Source organism: Sitophilus oryzae, unplaced genomic scaffold, assembly GCF_002938485.1.
Source record: "Sitophilus oryzae breed Bouriz unplaced genomic scaffold, Soryzae_2.0 scaffold_1312_pilon_pilon, whole genome shotgun sequence".
Lineage (NCBI taxonomy): Eukaryota > Metazoa > Arthropoda > Insecta > Coleoptera > Curculionidae > Sitophilus > Sitophilus oryzae.
The window spans coordinates 179272-198438 of record NW_022145963.1 but is presented as its reverse complement, the minus strand read 5'-3'; the positions used below and the strand labels follow the sequence as shown (position 1 = coordinate 198438).

The 19167-nt window shown below is 32.2% G+C and overlaps 1 protein-coding gene across 1 annotated transcript in view; it reads right to left on the bottom strand.

The window, feature by feature from the left end:
• The window catches only part of LOC115875000 (nose resistant to fluoxetine protein 6-like), a 98767-nt gene that overhangs the window by 7045 nt on the left and 72555 nt on the right, over positions 1-19167 (bottom strand). Inside the window, exons 12-14 of the mRNA XM_030890311.1 lie at positions 8249-8450; positions 4822-4985; positions 3746-3844 (exon numbers count right to left, since the gene is read on the bottom strand). Of these exons, the coding sequence (XP_030746171.1) occupies positions 3746-3844; positions 4822-4985; positions 8249-8450 (465 nt within the window). The remainder of the gene's footprint in view (positions 1-3745; positions 3845-4821; positions 4986-8248; positions 8451-19167) is intronic.

The following is a 19167-nucleotide window of genomic DNA, read 5'->3' as shown; positions in this document are numbered from 1 at the left end:
AGGCTCTCTTTGGTGTCATATGGGAAAGCGGAGAGGTACCTCAGGACTTTTGCAACGCGAATATAGTGAATTTATTTAAGAACAAAGGAAGTGCATCAGACTGCGGAAACTACCGAGGAATTTCACTACTGGCTATCGGAGGAAAAATTCTTGCAAAAATTATGTCAAACCGCCTGCAACCACATATAGAAAAAAATCACTTAAGGAAGTGCATCAGACCTGCGGAAAATACCGAGGAATTTCACTACTGGCTATCGGAGGAAAAATTCTTGCAAAAATTATGTCAAACCGCCTGCACCCACATATAGAAAAAATCCTCCCAGAATCGCAAACCGGTTTTCGCACCAACCGCGGTACCGTCGATTCCATATTCTCCATCCGCCAACTACAGGAAAAAGTAAAAGAGCAGCAGTCTAAACTTTACGTTGCATTCGTCGATCTTACAAAAGCCTTCGACTCTGTGAACAAAGATGCACTTAGGGCAATTATGAAAAAGTTCGGAGTACCCAACAAGTTTCTTACAGTGTGTAAAAGCCTCCATAATAACAACAAATCAAGAGTGTCATATCATGGATCACTGAGCCATCCCTTCCTAACAAACACTGGCGTTAGGCAGCGATGTGTTTTAGCGCCTCTCCTATTCAATATATTCATGGCAGCGCTCTCCATTATAGTGGACAGCAAACTGCAGGAGAGAGGTTTGGGCATTAGATACAGATACGACGGCGGTCTGTTCAACATAAAAAGACTCAGGGCAAAAACAGAATGAGCTATTGGAATATGTAGAAGCTATTGGAATATGTAGCTATTGGAATATGTAGCGGAATTCAATTACCTCGGCAGTTTGATTTCGGAAAAGGTCAATATCGATTCTGAAATGGGCATACGAGGTCTAGGGACTTAAGCTGAACATCGATAAAACTAAAATCATGTGCACTCCCCCGGAAGATCACAACAATGCTATAAAAATCGGAGATGAGTTGTTGGAATATGTAGCGGAATTCAATTACCTCGGAAGTTCGGAAAAGGCCAGTATCGACTGTGAAATTCAGCACAGGATTAGCAGCGCCTCAAGAGCATTCTGGAAATTAAAAGACAGGGTTTTCTACAATCATGACTTGAGCACAAAAACAAAACTTGCGGTATACCGAGCGATAATAATTCTCACCATGTTATATGGAAGCGAAACCTGGGTGCCGTACCGCCGACAAATGAACGCATTAAACAAGTTGCAACAGAGACATCTTAGACAACTCTTAAGAATAAAATGGTTCCATCATCTCTCAAACGTATCGGTCCTTGAAAAAGCTAACTGCGAGAGTATTGAAGTCATGATTACAAAGTCCCACTTAAGATGGGCTGGTCACGTATGCAGATTGCAAGAAAACCGCATTCCAAAGTCTCTGCTTTACGGTGAGCTTGTAGGGGGTAAGAGGAGGCCGGGTGGACAACTCAAAAGGTTCAAGGATATTTTTCACGAAAACTTAAAGGGAATTAACAAGCAGAATGATTGGGAAGAGACAGCTCACAATAGAACGGAATGGAGAAGAATTGTAAAGTCAGTAAGAGCGACAACCAAAAAGTAAAGAGGCAACAAAGCAATGAGATTTTTGAATGTCTGGAGTGCGGTAGACAGATAACATCACGTATCGGGCTTTTCAGTCACAGAAAAGCTCATGAAAGAAAACACCTTGCGTGACCATCTTCTGATGCGTGTCAAATACTCGTCAGCGAGTAATGGCGGTATGTATGTATGTATGTCTACTATAATAGAGAGCCCTGCCATGAATATGTTGAATGGGAGATGAGCTAGGACACATCCCTGCCTAACTCCTATATTTGTCAGGAAGAGATTGCTCAGTGATCCATGATGTGACACTCTCGACTTGCTGTTATGGAGGCTTTTACACACTGTAAGAAATTTGTTGGGTACTCCGAACTTTTGCATAATTGCCCAAGTGCATCTCTGTTTACAGAGTCGAAGGCTTTCGTTAGGTCGGTGAATGCAACATAAAGTTTACTCTGCTATTCCTTTACTTTTTTCTGTAGTTGGCGGACGGAGAATATGCAGTCAACGGTATCGCAGTTGGTGCGAAAGCCCGTTTGCGATTCTGGGAGGATTTTTTCTATATGTGGGTGAAGGCGGTTTGACATAATTCTTGCGAGAACTATTCCTCCGATAACCAGTAGTGAAATTCCTTGGTAGTTTCCGCAGAACACCGTACTATGGAGACTTGCTCGATTTATATTCAATACTAGAATTTAACGGACTTTAATAAAAAAAAAATATAGGATCTTATATTAAGGAGCCAACTTTATTAAAACCTTGAGTATATTTGCCTTGTACAGCCTCTCAAATAGTGCCGTTCGGATTCGGCGATAAACTGTACGTCCCGTGTACTTGTACTTTTATGCCTAGGCAGTTAAAATGTCTTTTTTATATTGTCAATCACGTCGCAAAAATTAATACTTTTGTGACTTTTGAAAAAAAATATGTTCATACTCAACTTTTCATATAAATTGTGTAGTATATTCATAGAATAAAAATTGGATCAATCGAGTATTGCCTCTACTATTGGCCGTTAAAATAAAGTCTTCTATTAACAGAATTTGAGAACAAACTAAACCTTACTTAGTAGGGGATATTACCACCAAAAAGCAGGAGGCAAAAAGTGACATCGGAGAAAAAAAAAACATGAAAACAAATAAAAACCGCAACTCAACAAGAAACAGGAAGAAAAGCCAATATATGTCATTATTCTTAATTACGAGGATAATGTTGAAGACGCTTCTCAGCATTTTCGATGTTTCGAACAATATTTATAACTGCCAAGTCGTAAATTATCAATTACCCACTTATTGAGGAAGTTATAGAAGAAGAAAGAGTTTTCACTAGAGAGCAAGTGAACGCGCAAAATCACATTTTTTTCTATTTTTACTGACAGTTCCTCAAGCAAAACGATCCTTTAAGATAGCCGTTTACAAATCGCTTAGTGCAATGGGTAAAGACGCTAAGCTCGTCAGATGAGAATACCCAAATCGGTAGTTAAGTGCGCGCTAATTAACGTCATATACGCTGAGCGTCTAAAAGCGCTTAGCGTTTTCTAAGTTACAGAATTCGGGCCCTGGTCGTCACTGCGTTTGAGCTCTAACGTTTTTTTTTCTCTGAATCACTTTTTGCCTCCAAATTATTCAATACTAAGTATTCAAAAAATATTCTCTACCAAATGAGATCTAAAATATTTTGAATTTATTTTGAAACCGGCTCCTTACCAAACTAATCTGCACGGCGCACAACATTCCTATTGGCAACCATGATGCGCCACAGTACATAAGTAGTCCTCCAACACATTTTACATAAGGGCACGATTTAAGTGTTTTGGCATATCTAGAAAGATTGGATCTAAATATAAAGGGTTAGTAAGTTCAGTCAGAGTATTACATATTTCTAAGCTTAAGTTAATTAAAAAAATAATTCAATTATAAAATATTTGATTCATTAATGCTAAAGTAAACTTAAAAGGAAAATATTATTTATAGTTTTTGTGAAATCATTGAAATAAAAGTCAACACAATTGGCCCGTGGCTTGTTACTTAAAAATAGATTATATATAAAAATTAATTTAATTAACTTTAAATTTACTTTTTACTACTAAAAGTATTTTTAAAATGACGATTATAGTATAGCGTACAGTAGGAACTTGAGATGATCAATATATATTCCGTGTAATTCATTGGAAATTACTTTCTGATATTTTTCGCTCCATAACAGTGTGGGCCATTTAGATATTGTTCCTAAATTTAATTTTCTGTTAGCTTTCATATGATTGATGAATAAGTCAAGCTAAAAAGGTCATCCAGTCAGAATTATGCATATATCCAGTTAATATTATATACCATAAGATCGAAAAAACGGCGTCAAGGACGGCTGGAAAATGACAATTGATGATAATGTCAGTTTTTAGTAACTTACGTCTAGAGAATGCCGCCTTTGATGCCATTTTTTCGATAATATGGTACTTTATAAAATCAAATAAAAAAAAATCAAATATGTGTGGATTATAAAACGTAAACATTTTTTCAATGTTATATATTATGGAAAAGATTAAGTTTTTCATCACCTTTGAAATAAAATGCTTGAGTTAATTTTATAAAATTAACCCAAATTAATTTTTATATCTTCCTGTTACGCTATACTTGGCGTAACAGAGATGGGTATCTGCGGAACGAATATTTCATAGAAACGAGCAGACCTACAACAAGTGAGTTTTCAAAAGACTTAAATCATAAGTCTTAAGTCATTTCTAAAATAAAAGTGATTTAAATCTTAAGTCAATTTTAACATAAAGTTCAAATGACTCAAATCATTTTATTTCAAATCAAGCCATTTTTGTAAAGATTTAGATAAATTTAACGTTATTTAAGTCGCTTTTATAACTTAAGTCTATATTTTTGACTTAAATCATGATTATCTGCAATTAATGCTGTAAATTTGCCTCATCGGATCTGGAGGAGGCAAAAATTCGCATTTTAAACCCCGACAAAATATATAGCTTCCTATAATACCCGAACTTTACTATCGGAGCAAAAATTAATAGAAATAGAAGACCTCCTGAACATAAAATGGGACATCGTAGGCCTGAGCGAGGTGCGACGAAGAGGAGAAAGCCAGTTAACACTATAGTCAGGACACCATTTCAATTCAAAGGATATGAAGATCTGTCAGAGGGACGAGTAGGATTTATAATCCACACATAAACCATGCATAAAAAACGCATACCAGATATAATATACATCAGCCCGATATGTTCTTTGTTATACCTGTATTAAAGGATATATTATTGTAACTAATGCTGACTGACACATGGTAATTAATGCTATTGAACCAGTTATATCCCAAATTAAATGCATTAACAACGCTACATTATATACAGAATAATAGTTCTGATGTATGTATACGAGAATGGGTGTTTTGTTCCTTGCATCTAAAATAACAGAAATGTAGGTATCAGTTAAATATAAATATCAAATGTGATTTTGAATCAATAATTCTGCGTCAATAGGTACTTAAGAGGTGCTTTTATATGCGACTAAAATAATATACCGGGTGCGTCTCGAAAGTGGCTTACCCTTATATGAGATTTGGTATGTTAGTATACGCTATTCATGCTAAGCGATACGCACTCTATGCCCGGATTTTGGAACTATCGTATGGGCCATTCCTTTTATTGATTTGCATTGTTTAGGTTTGGAAATCGAAGTTGACGACTCTTATTTCCCGTTTATTCTTTGTGTTTTATGTTGTGCTTTTCGTTTTGAAATTAAATAAATATGAATCATTATTGCTGTGTGCCAAAGTGTAATTCTTGGGCAAAGAAAAACCCCGGGATTCGTTTCCAAAGGAAGGATTGTCGAAAGTGTTGTGGAAACCAAACTTGGAAATAAAGAGCTGGTGGATCGAAGAAAAATTTGAATTAAGGCATTGAAAAATGTTGACATTATGTGAACTTATAACAACTTATTACATTATTATTAACGATTTATTGGGCACTGATATTTTACCTGTTTGGTACTTTTTTTTAAATAGTATACATATATTTTTTTGCATGTTATTTTTAGTCATGCAATATATTTTTACTTTATACCTATTTACATAAAATAACTACCATTATATAGACACACATCTTTTATTTAATTAACTATAGTTACTACACTGTGCATGTACATAGCAGAGTTTGGCAAGTTTTGGAAAAAAAAATCCATCCTAATTCCTTCGTCATCCGTTTCAATATTGGAATGTTTTACCTCGTCTATAAAACAGGGCATTTCATCTACAGGAACAGGCTCATATCGCTCTTTGGTAACTACCTTTTGTGTTGACCAAACACATTTTATGTCAGTTGGAGATATTTTTTTTAAACTCTCAATGTCCTCTCTAAACAAAATACAAATAAATAGCAATCAAACTCAAAAATAAAACTAAAAATGTTGATTTTGCCTGACACATTTTACAAGAACGGCCGAAACATGTTTGCATTTACCACTGTTACCGGCTTTACAAGAACAATGCATTTCTTTAATCTTTACAGTGGCTTCCTCAGTGGTTAAAGTTCCCTTAATTTCATTGGATCCGAATTAATGGCACTGGATTGTAAACACAAGCCATAAACATTAATCCAGTCATTTGTGAATTCGGTTTTTCCAACCAAAATTAAATGCCCTGCATTAAGGACATTTTCCCTTTCAACCACACATTTGGAATGCGTGGATCCGTCCAAATACCGCATATATTCCAAAATGCTCAATCGCGTGATGAAAACCGAAGTCTTTTAACAAATAAAAAATGTTCACAAATCACAAAACTGACCAAAACCAACTATAAAAACTCGAAAACAGACACCAAACACACAACGCAAACCACAAGAAAACAATTAACAGCAATTAAATAAATGGCGGAATGATGCGGAATGGCCCATAGATAAGTACGAGTTGTCGCCGCTATGGCGCTGCGATCTTAATTTGAATTGCCTATATGATATAAATTAATATTTATTGACGTATTCAATTGTTTTTGGTCACTTCCTGTTTCACCGAAAATGACTACAACTTTTGATTTTTAAGCGACACTCTCGGTATTTTTTTTTACTTAATTCGATAGAAAATGACACTCTGAATAGAATGACATATCATATGTCAACTTTTGACATTTAACATCGCTATAACAGAAATCTGTGATAAAAACACTAATTTTTATTCAAGGAGCCTTGGAAAATTATTTTGATCGTCTAATGTTTTTAGTGTCTTGTCCTGGCCGGTTAAAAGATGCCCAAATCGTATTTTTAATCATTCTCAATTTTTTCAAATGGAATGATATAATAATATATTGGCTCCACAGAAGCTGGCTCATTAGCATATTTGGAAAAAGCATACGATTTTTTTACGATTAATTTAATATCATACACTTGGTATTTCGAATGAAATTGTCGTTATGGACCGCATGTTACAATTTCAAACAAACTATACGCGAAAATGTCAAAAGTTGACATGATATGTCATTCTATTCAGAGTGCCATTTTCTATCGAATAAAGTAAAAAAATATTGAAGGTGCCACTTAAAATTCAAAAGTTGTAGTCATTTCCCGTGAAACCGGAAGTGGCCGAAAATAATTGAATATGTCAATCAATTCTAATTTATGTCTTATACTAGAATACCAAATCTCATTGTTTTATCTGAAAAAATAAAAAAGTTATAGGGGGTGAGCCACTTTTGAGGTGCACCCGGTATAAAAATATGGAATTTTTATTCTTACAAAAATGAATAAAGTACAGCAGAAAAAAAACAAAGGAAACTAAAACGGCTGGGGTATGATAATCGGTAATAATTTTGCCGAGGTCAATCTCTAGACGTCATTTACTAAAAATTGACATCAAACTTGTCAAATATTAACATCAACTATAGAAAGATTAAAAAATGGTAGAACGTTTCCAGGCACACAAATCTATTTCCAAAATAATATATTTTCTCGAATTTTAAATTACAACGCAGATAAAAAAGATCGTGAGTGTTTGGGAAGGCTTGAAAGGAAACAATGTTTTTGCGACGTTTCGCGACTTTATTGTCGCTTCTTCAGGCACCAAAACAAGTAAGAGTACGACACAAACCGAGCATCGGTGTATATCGGGCCAAAGAATACCTGTCAAGTTTCTGTTCGATTCGTCTGTATGTGTCTTAGTGTTGGCGGTTGGAGTCGCCATGAATGCTTGTAGGCATAATGTGGATTAATATATGTTTTGGTGCCTGAAGAAGCGACAATAAAGTCGCAAAACGTCGCAAAAACATTGTTTCCTTTCAAGCCTTCCCAAACACCCACGATTTTTTTATCTGCATATTAACTACTGGGAACTAACAATAATTATAATTAAATTACAACATTTAAAAATCATTTTTACTCGATATAAACATTTACAACCTTTTTAAGACCGACTTACTTAACTGGCAATTAAAATATAGAAAAGAGTACGGATAAGTAAATGATGTCTTGAGCTCGCTAAAATTATCATCGAATGTCATTCCCCAGCCGTCTTTGACGCCTTTTTTTATCGATAGTATGGTATTTACCATTAGTATTGTACATGTAATGATATTAGGTATGTCTTTTTACTATGCGTATAGTTCCAAGATGTATATGCAAATAGCTCGATAGGTCAGAAAATTTTAAATTAATTATTACAATACAATAAAACGTACCTCCAAAAGTGAGAATTAAAACTATTATACAACAGTCTAAATATATAAAATGAAAAATTCTATCCACAAAATATCCCACCATGTGATATGTTTCTCCATTCTTTGTTTGTTCTTTCGATCTTGGAAACAATGTTTTAACCATATTGCTATAATCAAGAACTTTTTTTGTTGTAGTTACTAGAGCTATGAGAGCCGATAATAACTGAAAATAAAATAAAATTAGATTTCAGCCTTTCAGTAATAAAGGTGGTCGAAATTAAAATTTGAAATTAATTATATTAGTAGACTAGTAGTATACTAGTTGAAACTTTAGTTTCGGAGATATAAATTTAATCGGACCTTTTAAAAAAATTAATTTTATTTTTCAGAAACTATTTGAGACAGAGTTTACCAAAAATGTTTTTTATATCTACTAGTGGGTAAATGGATTTGTAGATATAGTATGACTTTTTTTGAAACTTTAGTTTCGGAGATATAAATTTAATCGTACCTTTTAAAAAAAATAATTTTATTTTTCAGAAACTATTTGAAACAGAGTTTACCAAAAATGTTTTTTATATCTACTAGTGGGTAAATGAATTTGTAGATATAGTATGACTTTTTTTGAAACTTTAATTTCGGAGATATTAATTTAATCAGACCTTTTAAAAAAATAATTTTATTTTTCAGAAACTATTTGAGACAGAGTTTACCAAAAATGTTTTTTATATCTACCAGTGATACTACTGATGACTTAATAATAAATTAAAATATGTGAATCTTTTTTGAAATTTGTCCCATTGGTCAGCGTAAACCAAATAGGTTTAAAACAAATCTATTAGATTCTGCCGCCTTTGCTTTGTTTATTTGCTACTTTATTTTTGATTAATACCTATTACATACAATTATTAATAAAAATATAATTTATTAATTGTTAGCTATCCAATAAATCATTCCAGCTTATTTCCTTTTAGGTATATTACCTACAGTTCACCAAATAAACTTTTATTTATGCTATCAGTTCATACGTGATTGAGCTTGACCGGCTCAGCGTTGCCCACTTTTACATATTTTCTTTTAATCAAAATATTTTAGGAAACAAAAATAAATTAATTATAAATATATAAACAGTTATTATTTACATCAACAAAACTCACCCTCTTAACAGCACTTAAGGGATATAAAGGGCCATTACTACCGCTTTCCCGTTCAAAATATTCTAATAAAGTTGCGATGAGTTTTTTTACGACTATTAAGCTGTCTTGTACACTTCGCACAAAAAATGGTTCTAAAAAGAACAATGTTCGAGTAGGTCTCCTTGTAAACATTTTTATTTTTAGGCTTAAAGTATCACAACAGTATTTATTTAAACCAAAAATCGTAATACAAAACTAAAGTCTCAAAACGAATTACAATGTCTGAAAATAAATAAATAAATAAATGCGCCAACTTGACATTTTTACAGCAGAGCTACCACCTGAATCCCCAGCGCGAAATTTAAATTCCAGTTAGTCAGGCCGGCGCCGAATATATCGCGCCCTCGATTAACTCAAACTTTAATTGATATAAAATACAGGGTGGCGCACCTCATTCGCCTCGGTTGATTATACGAAAACGGAAACATGTAGAACCAAAATATTTTATGGGTATATGTGGGAAAGCAATGTGCATAATTTAAATTATGTATCAGGGTATCAAAATTTACAGGGTGTATCAGAACTTAGATCCATACCAAATTTATGTTTTTTCTTATTGAACACCCGGTATTTTATTTCATTTTTGGATTCCTGGACATAAAATAATGCATTTATTATAAGGATTCAATATGTTTAAAAGTTTTGGTTTTTGAGATATTTAGAGATATGTAAATATGCAAACTATAATAAAAGAGTTTGTCAACACCCTGTACATTACTTTTCGGAATTAGTTCTTGAGATGACTTTTAAGCCAGAGAAATAAACTTTACTAAACATTTTTATTGCTTTTGTAAATGTATACAGGGGTATCAAAATTTGCTGGTCTATTTTAAATATCTGTTTTAAATAAGAACTTCGTCATTTCAAATACAACACTATGTATTTTTTTAAATAAGTCGAAGCAGATTTAAATGCTCTTTCAAACTATATTAGGGTTTCCTATACTTATCTGGCGCAGATTTTGAATAAAAAGCGATTTCTCAATAAAATTGTAATCAAGATGGCTGGTGTCGCCATGGCAATTTTCTAGTGACACTTAGTAGCTATTTCCAAAATCGACATCAGTTTATGGACTTTATTTAAATTTATAACAGGTTATTTTTATTTAATTTACCTACAATAAGGTTAATAAGTACGTATTTATTATTTAATGAAGAAAATAAGCATTTTATATAAATATATATATATATAGGATGATTCCTATCCTTGATATGAATCCATCCTTTTCTCGAAGTTATTAGCAACACTTTTGACCACCCTGTAACTTCGTTGTGGATAAAGCAAAAATAGTAATTTTTACTACACTTGAAGACATACTATAGCTGGCTAGGTTACCAAAATATCTAGTAATTATCCCTCATAGTTTATGCATTATCGCTTGTCAAATTTCTTTAATTTCGACATTTGGCAATTGCACGATATTATATTCTATAGTAATTAAAAAACTCTATTCTTAAGTGCACCGTTTAGATTTACTTAGTAATCGAAATTGATTATTCTTAGTAGATTATTTTTTTTTATAATTATGGTGCCGTGCATGCCATTGCCAAGTCATTATAATTATTATAGAAATAAAGATGACTAATATTGATACTAACAATTTATATCAAAATTGTTGAATAGGTGCTTAAAGAGAGACTAAGTAAAATAAATTGACTTGATTTTACATGAGATCTCACAGCTTTCTATAGCGGAGGAATTGTGTTGCGAGACTTGGCATTTTTTTACATTCTATATGTTTTTGATGGGTTATATTTTAAATTTCAGTAACAGCTATCTAAATAATTGTAATTTATCTTGTATAGCCTAATATTTAATTCCAATAACTAATATATGTTAAACCAAATTAAAATTTTACCTTAAAAGTTATTCAATGGAGAATTTATACAGGTTGTTAATTTATTTATTACTCGCGGCAAGAGCTTTATGGTTGAAATATGGCATCCTCGGCCCGCTCGTCGATAGACGACGCGACGCGCGACGGTACGAGTCGGCATAAAACCCTATAAGTGCATGTGCATGCGTTCTCAATAGGCAGTGTTGTCATTCTGTTCCCCTATGAGTAAATGTCCAGTTAACAATCTGTATATCTTCAAAATACTATAAAGGTTGCCTATCTCCCAGACAAAGATTTTCCTAGATATTTTCATTATTATGATTTTGCGTCAGTAAATCTTTATTATTTGACATAATATAGGTGGCTGTGATATAGCTTTTGTTAATTCAACAAAAATTAAAGGATATAGAGTAAAATACTCAATGGTAATAAAAGATACATGTTTAAAACATATCTTGACTATTAAAGAATTAAAACTAGATATAAACGTACAATTATGTGACAAAAATTAGCGAGATTGAATGAAATGCTCAAAATGCTTCCTTTCCTGTTTACTGCATAAAATAATTAATTCTCTTTTCAATAGATCTTTTTATGTTAAAAGGAACATGCGGAATTGTACTTCAAAAATCAGCCATAATCATTTCTTTCATGTTGTCGTTAATAGTTGGTCGAGTTTTATAAACATTTTATTTAACATATTCCCATAAAAAAGTCCAGATTAGATAAATCAGGAACATTTCAGTATTCTATTAACTGGTGAATGTACATACACTGTACTCACCAACTAATAGAATCAGATCAATTCTCCCTGATGTAGGTAACCATTTATATACATATTGTTTTTTTTTTCATTTATATACATATTGATGGCAGCAAAGAACCAGGAAAAAAACTCCCGGTTATATATGGTTACCGTTAAGTTGCTACTTTTTAAGTATTTAAACGAGCAGACAATGACATGCATAGCCAACATATACAGTGACAAAAGAACATGAATAATGGATTATTGTTATTTTCCATATCATAAAACTTTAAAAAAAGATCAATAAAATACTCGCTGGTTAGAGTTACAGAGTCAAAAAAATATATGATTAACGTAATTATTATTTTTAGATTTTGTTACACGAATTTAATTTAAAAATTATCAGTGATTAAAAATAATTAACTAATTTATGCTAAAGGCACATTAAAATTTGTAGTAAAGTTAATTATTGATATTTTCGATTTTCAACTTATGATAGCTCGAATATCGGAAGTTAATCGGAAGCTAAGTAAAAGAATCATGGTGTATATTTAAAAATATATATATATAAAATAATACATTAAATAATTAAAAAAAATATTTTAACTTACATATTTTTACTTAATCTAGGAAAAAATACTTTTCCTAAATTTGCAAATACTTACAAAAAATCTTGTCAAGAAAACCATTAAGAACATAACTATTTCCTCTTGAGAATTGTTACAAAACAGAAAAATTTCAATGATAAAAATGGTCAAACCTAGAAGTGCTTGCAATCTAATGAAAAATACGTGTTCCATAAAGAATTTGCATAATTTTTCAGTATTCTCGGCAAATTTTAATTTTTGTGTCATTTCTATCGTTTAAAAGCTTCATCTGAGACGTAACAACCTATACATAATAATTCCACTAAATAAAAATTAATATAAACTTCAGTACTATTGATATACCATTAGTAGTTTAATATTAATGAAAGATCGTAGTAAAGGGTAACTTTTTTTTATTTATGATTTAGATAACAAATAAATTAATCCTTAAGAATACGGACAAAGTCAACATACCTAAAATAAATAGTCTAATGATTTTCACATTCACAACTACAAATTAATTTTTTTAACAATTCGCTCTAAACATATATAAAAGACTTATTATTTTGCTTATTTGTATGAAATAACATTTGTAATATGTAAGCAAATTGGAATGGAACCATAGATGCTTTGTTCTCAATGCAGACTAAAACCTGCATTGAGAACAGCATCTCTGGTTCCTAGTCCAAAAATGCCTCGATGAGCAGACAAACGCCTTCTTATGTTTCATAGATTATGAGAAGGTATTTGATAACGTGAGATACGGCGTTAGATGGCAAAGACATAAGAATCATTAGAAACTTATATTGGAATCAGTCAGCTCATATAAAAATCACATATGTCAATAACGGATATAGAAATCTGAAAAGGTGTCAGACAAGGTTTAATTTATACTCGCCACTTCTATCGCCACTTCGGTTTAATTTATACTTTGAATAAGAGGCGCAATTAGTGGGGGCTAGGGGGGGCTTAGCCCCCCAACCCCAAAATTAGCCCTCCCAGATGTTCGGTGCGATTCAATAAAACTACTTGATATAGTGCGATTATACGAGCTAAGTTGAGCAACAATCGTCAGGTTCTCATGGTTGATCACCAAGGTTATTGATATTAGTTTTAATTTTTTGATATTGTTTTATTAGGAGTAAAAAGGATACTTTTTTTGGCGTACGTTTGACATTTTAGGTAAGGCACAAAAAGTAAGTTTTACTCCAAATAGAACATGCATTTCTTTTTCTAACGTCATAAATAATTTGTTAAACAATTTTCAAATAATAAATCTAACAAATACCCATAAATTAAGCGTATGTACAAGTTGGGCCAAATTGGACTCTTTTAAAGGGTAACACCCTTTTCGAGAAGATAGATGAAAATTAATATCGGTGTACAGAAGCTTAATTTTTTATAAAAAACATGACGGTAAACACAACTACAACTACAACCGCACATCGATATCTGTTACCGTTTCGGAGTTACCGAGTGTTTTTCAAAAATGTGCATTTTTAACAAATCGCTGTAACTTTTTTTATATGAAAAATTTTGTATTTTTATGAAAATATTTCCAAACCACCTTTTTACGTAGAATTTAGTGATAGAAGTATATTTTTTTTAAATTAATAATTTAAGAGTTATCAACAGAAAATTGGATTTTTTTATATGGGACACCCTGTATATTTTTAATTCATTGAAAAGAATTTGAAATTACATTTCCAAAGATATAATATACTCTTGACATTTTGCTCTATTCTTCTTCGAGATAGATTTTAAAAAATCGTCCATTTTGAATAAGTAGTACGCTCTCTGAATGGTGCCCACTGTAATACAAAAAAAATTCTAGCTGTGAGCAGCAATTAAAACGAAAATAATATTTGCAATGAGAGATGCAGAATTTTATAACAATTTACACATTTACATCAACACATTTAAACTATATCTAATAACAATAAAAATAAATGACAAACCAAGACATGAGATTTTGCTACAGGTGTTCGACATGACCGTCTTCTGTAATGGACAGACGGGACCGTTTTTAAACATTTCTTGCGGAATTCATTAACTCAGTAAAGATGAAAGATACCCTCGCATAACCGCTAAGTACTTCTAATTCTTGCCTAGATTATACGGGCAATATGAAAATAAGAACCCTTATTCTTCCGCAAACAGAAAAATCCATAGGCGCTAAGTCCGGCGGCCTCGACGGCCAACGGCTGAGATCTTCGTTAGCTATTCATTATTCTCGAAATTGGTTGGAAAAATTTTCTGATAACTTCAGTGTTCTGAGGCGGTACCTCGTTTTGCTGAAAAAATATGTTTTCGACTTCCATTAGGGGCAGATTATCAATAAGGGGTCCAAAGCCTACTAGTTAAAAGTGGCGAACTTTTAAAAATTCTGTAATTTGAAGGGGACTATAACAAAATATTAAGTGTGCTGTATTTTTGGAAAGGTAATTTTAAATTATTTTCAGTTAATTAAAAATATACAGAGTGTCTCAAACAAGAAATCAATTTTTCTGTTAATAACTCGTAAATTGTTTATTTAAAAAAAATATACTTCATACCATTAAATTCTACGTAAAAAATATACTTTAGAAATGCTTTCATAAAAATACCAAATTTTCCATATGTAGCAAAAAGAGTTATAGCGATTTGTTAAAAATGAGCATTTTTGGGAAACACCCCGTAACGGTAACAGATATCGATGTGCGGCTTTTACTATCATGTTTTTGATAAAAATTGACCTCCAGAGACCGACATTAGTTTTCACTTATCTCCTATAGAATAGGGTGTTTCCCTTTAAAAGCGTCCAAGTTAACCCACCCTGTATATAAATAAGTGCAAGTATTTAAACTGGTAGTATAGTTTAACCCCAGAAACACGCCTGAGGTTTTTTCGCGAAAAATTTTTTTTTGAAAATTCGAAATTTTTTGAAAAATATTTTCAATTTTTTTTTTTAGTTTTTAGTTAAAAAACATAATTTCTTGATAATATGGCAACATAGGTATTAGATTAAATTTACAAGAATGAAAATCCAGAAATGATCCAGCGGTTTTTAAAATTTTAGCACATTTTTTTTGGAAATTTTCAAAGTAAAATAACTCCGTTATTTTTGACTTATTTGAAAGGCGATAAAGAGAAAATATGTTTTTTTATCGAGATCTACCACCCCTTAAAATACTTGCACATATTTATGGGACACCCTGTATAACTTTAAAAGTCTCATGGCTTGAGCCCCCCTAAGAGTCGGTGTCTAGTTGCGCCTCTGCTCTGAATCGATATTCCAGGAGGCGTTGGAAGATTTGGAGGTGGGAATAAAAGTGAATGGTAAACCTATTAATAACATCCGATATGCTGATGATACGGTGCTCCTAGCTAGCAATGAGAAAGATTTGCAGTGCCTGATGGACAGTATTAGCAATATTAGTCTGAGTGATGGTCTCAAAAAATATACATAAACCATAAACATCAACATAAACAATAAACATAAACAAAATTTATGATTATCAACAAACTAAATATTGAAAATATCAAAATACAAGTAGAAGATCAAAATATAGAAAGAAAGAAGGGTAAGAAGATTTAAATACTTATGGTGCTGGCTAAGTGATAAATGGGATCTGATGATGAATAAATCGTAGAATTTCTACAAACGTAGAATTGAAATAGCCAGAAACACTTTTTTCAAAATGAAAACCCTGCTCTGCAACCGAGACCTGAATCTTGACTACTCATTGGCGAGCTATCAAATATTACGTACTGTCTACATTATTATACAGAGTCGAGTGATGGATGTTAAAGGCACGGACCGCAGAATATTAAAAATATCATGGACCAAACGAATAACAAATCTTGAGGTATTATTAGAGGAAATGAATAAGGACCAAGAACTATTGACTACAGTTAAACGACGGCAACCACCATATTTTGATCATATTTTTAGGAACAACAAATATAGTTTCCTACAGATCGTTGAGGGAAAGACTTAAGGATGTCGAGGCATCGGGCGTAAAAGGTTTTCCTGGGATTTGCGTCAGTGGTTTAATATTGGAGAGGCCAGTACAATTAACCGTTGGGTCCAAAACAAGGAGGAACTTCAATTGATGGCCCCCAACCTCCGATGAGAAGGCACACGAAGGAGAAGAAGAATTACCCATAAACGCGGTAATGTGTAATTACATATTAAAAAATTCACAGTCCTTTACAAAGAGCAACCGGGGGGGCATTGAAAATGATGAATAAAAACGTAAAAATATGATTAGTGTTAATATGAGTGTATTACATACTTATGTTTAAATAACGAACTTAACAAAAAATACCAGATTTCAAGATTCACTGAAAAAGTAGTAGTGTTAACATTAAATAAAACATTATCAACAATAATTATGCGATCGCACCTATCCGTAAAACAAGCAAGCAAAAAAACCTCGAAAAAAACAAAATAACATACAAAACATCAGGTTAACATGATGACAGATCATGATCAATGACAGATAAAGAATTCTTACGGAAAGTTACACTTTACGATATAATTTTTTAACTGTTAAAGGCAAACCCCATTTAAACACAAAACTTTTTAATACCTACTACTGTATCTAACAGACTTTTTTTAAATTACTAAATTCTTAGCCACGCTTCTGTTTTTCTTGGCTGTTGTGCGTCACGTCACAGATTAACATGCCCACGTTTGCACCACAAGGCGATGCTGCAGACCACTAGGTAGACCGGTCGTAGAAATTTATGTTATACAACTTGTAGTCAATCTACGCAAATATTATCAAAAACTTTTTTTCTTTTAAAATGTGTTCAGATTTTGTAAAACGTATAAGCCAAAATCGCAAAACTTAAATTTGATATGAGTTTCTTAGTTTTTAACTAATATAGTGGCGAATTACAAAAATTCCTTTTCAATGAAAATTAATGAGTTAAATAAAATAATTTAATAAATTACTAGCTTTTTCTCGCGACTACGTTCGCGTTACACCTCCAATCTTCATGCATTGATTTAAATGATTTTTTTTACTTTATAGGGAGCTAGTGAGCATAGATGTTTTTTATTTTTCATCTTTTTTTTATTTATTAAGAGCACTAATACTCTCTTTATAGGTTATTTTTTATTCTTTGAAGGATAATTGAGGAAGATATATTTTGTTATGATGTCACTAAATAAACCCTTGTATAAAATTTTATACTGTCTGGTTTATAACGTTATAGTATTGCATTTTCGTACAGCAAACTTTCATTCCCTATTCTACTCCCTAAGGGTATAAATTTCATAAATTCGCTTTACCTTTGTGCCAATTTTTATGTGTACAATCCAGAGGTCACCAAGTTTTATATAAATTTTTACTAACTTTACCCATTTAGTTGATGAATTTCAAAAAATTCTTCTAATTCTTTTTGTAGGATTTCATTCTTCTAGACCAAATAGTAAGGAATTTTCATACAACAAACTGTTCCGAGATAATTTTACTCTCTAAGAGGATGAATTTCCTAAAATCGCTTTGTGTAGCTAATTCACTAATGTCGTTTACACCTTTGTGCTAATATTTATGTATCTAAAGCTGGCGGCATGAACTCACTCTAAAATATCTAAAAACGTATCTATAATCTAACTGACACACCACTGACAATGACAAATAATTTATTTCTGGAGGTATTGTATGTAGGTGTTTTTCAGGTATGTTTTAGTATTTAGCCATTAAGCACTATAAAAATTACTTCATAACAAATCTACACATATATACCTTGGTAAAGCGGTTTCGGCGGGATGCATGCAACAAAAAAACCCTTTGAGCTTTTGTATATGTATGGATTAATTATTTTTACAACATATTTTACTTTGCAAATTTTTATAAATATTCAGACTCGCCAATATCGTACTCCACCGTGTCCAGCCTGTTTAGCCAAACGTAGGCCGATTCCTCTTCGGCGGCGTCGTGACCCTGGCCGAAGGAAGAGTCTTGAAGACGCTCATCCGCGCATAGGAATAAGTTGACTGCGTAGCGTATTGCGTATTAATCGATTCTGAAACTTTCTATCTCGTGTATAACATGTTACGCAAGTTTATTATTTTAATCTCGATTTTAATGGATAAAGGTGTGAAATGCCACCTGAATATCTTCCGCAATGACATGTTTTTACATTTTTGTTATGGTAAAGTGATTTGTATAAACTTTATTCAATAACGTATATTTTCCTCCATTTGGTGATTTTTTAATTTTAACCGAAAATTAAGTATAACATTTTAGGAAAAAGAAACACTGTAATATTTAAAAGAATAAGAAGAAATTAGTCTTATTTTGAAAGGAAAATATAGAAAAAACTCTTTCTATAGAAAAAGTCTTTATACTAACCAGAATCCGGTGACATATACGCGGTCTCGCCGGAAACATTACTTATTACTTCGCATAACTTGAAGAATATCTACTTTTAATAATGAACACTTCAGAAATCCACCAGTAAAAACATTTATTATTTGAGATTAAAACTCGAATTAAATTATAAATATTAGTTACCTATGTTGTTATAGCTTTCATAGGGCTTTTTAACGACTTAATAAGTTACCTAGCGAAAAAATCTGT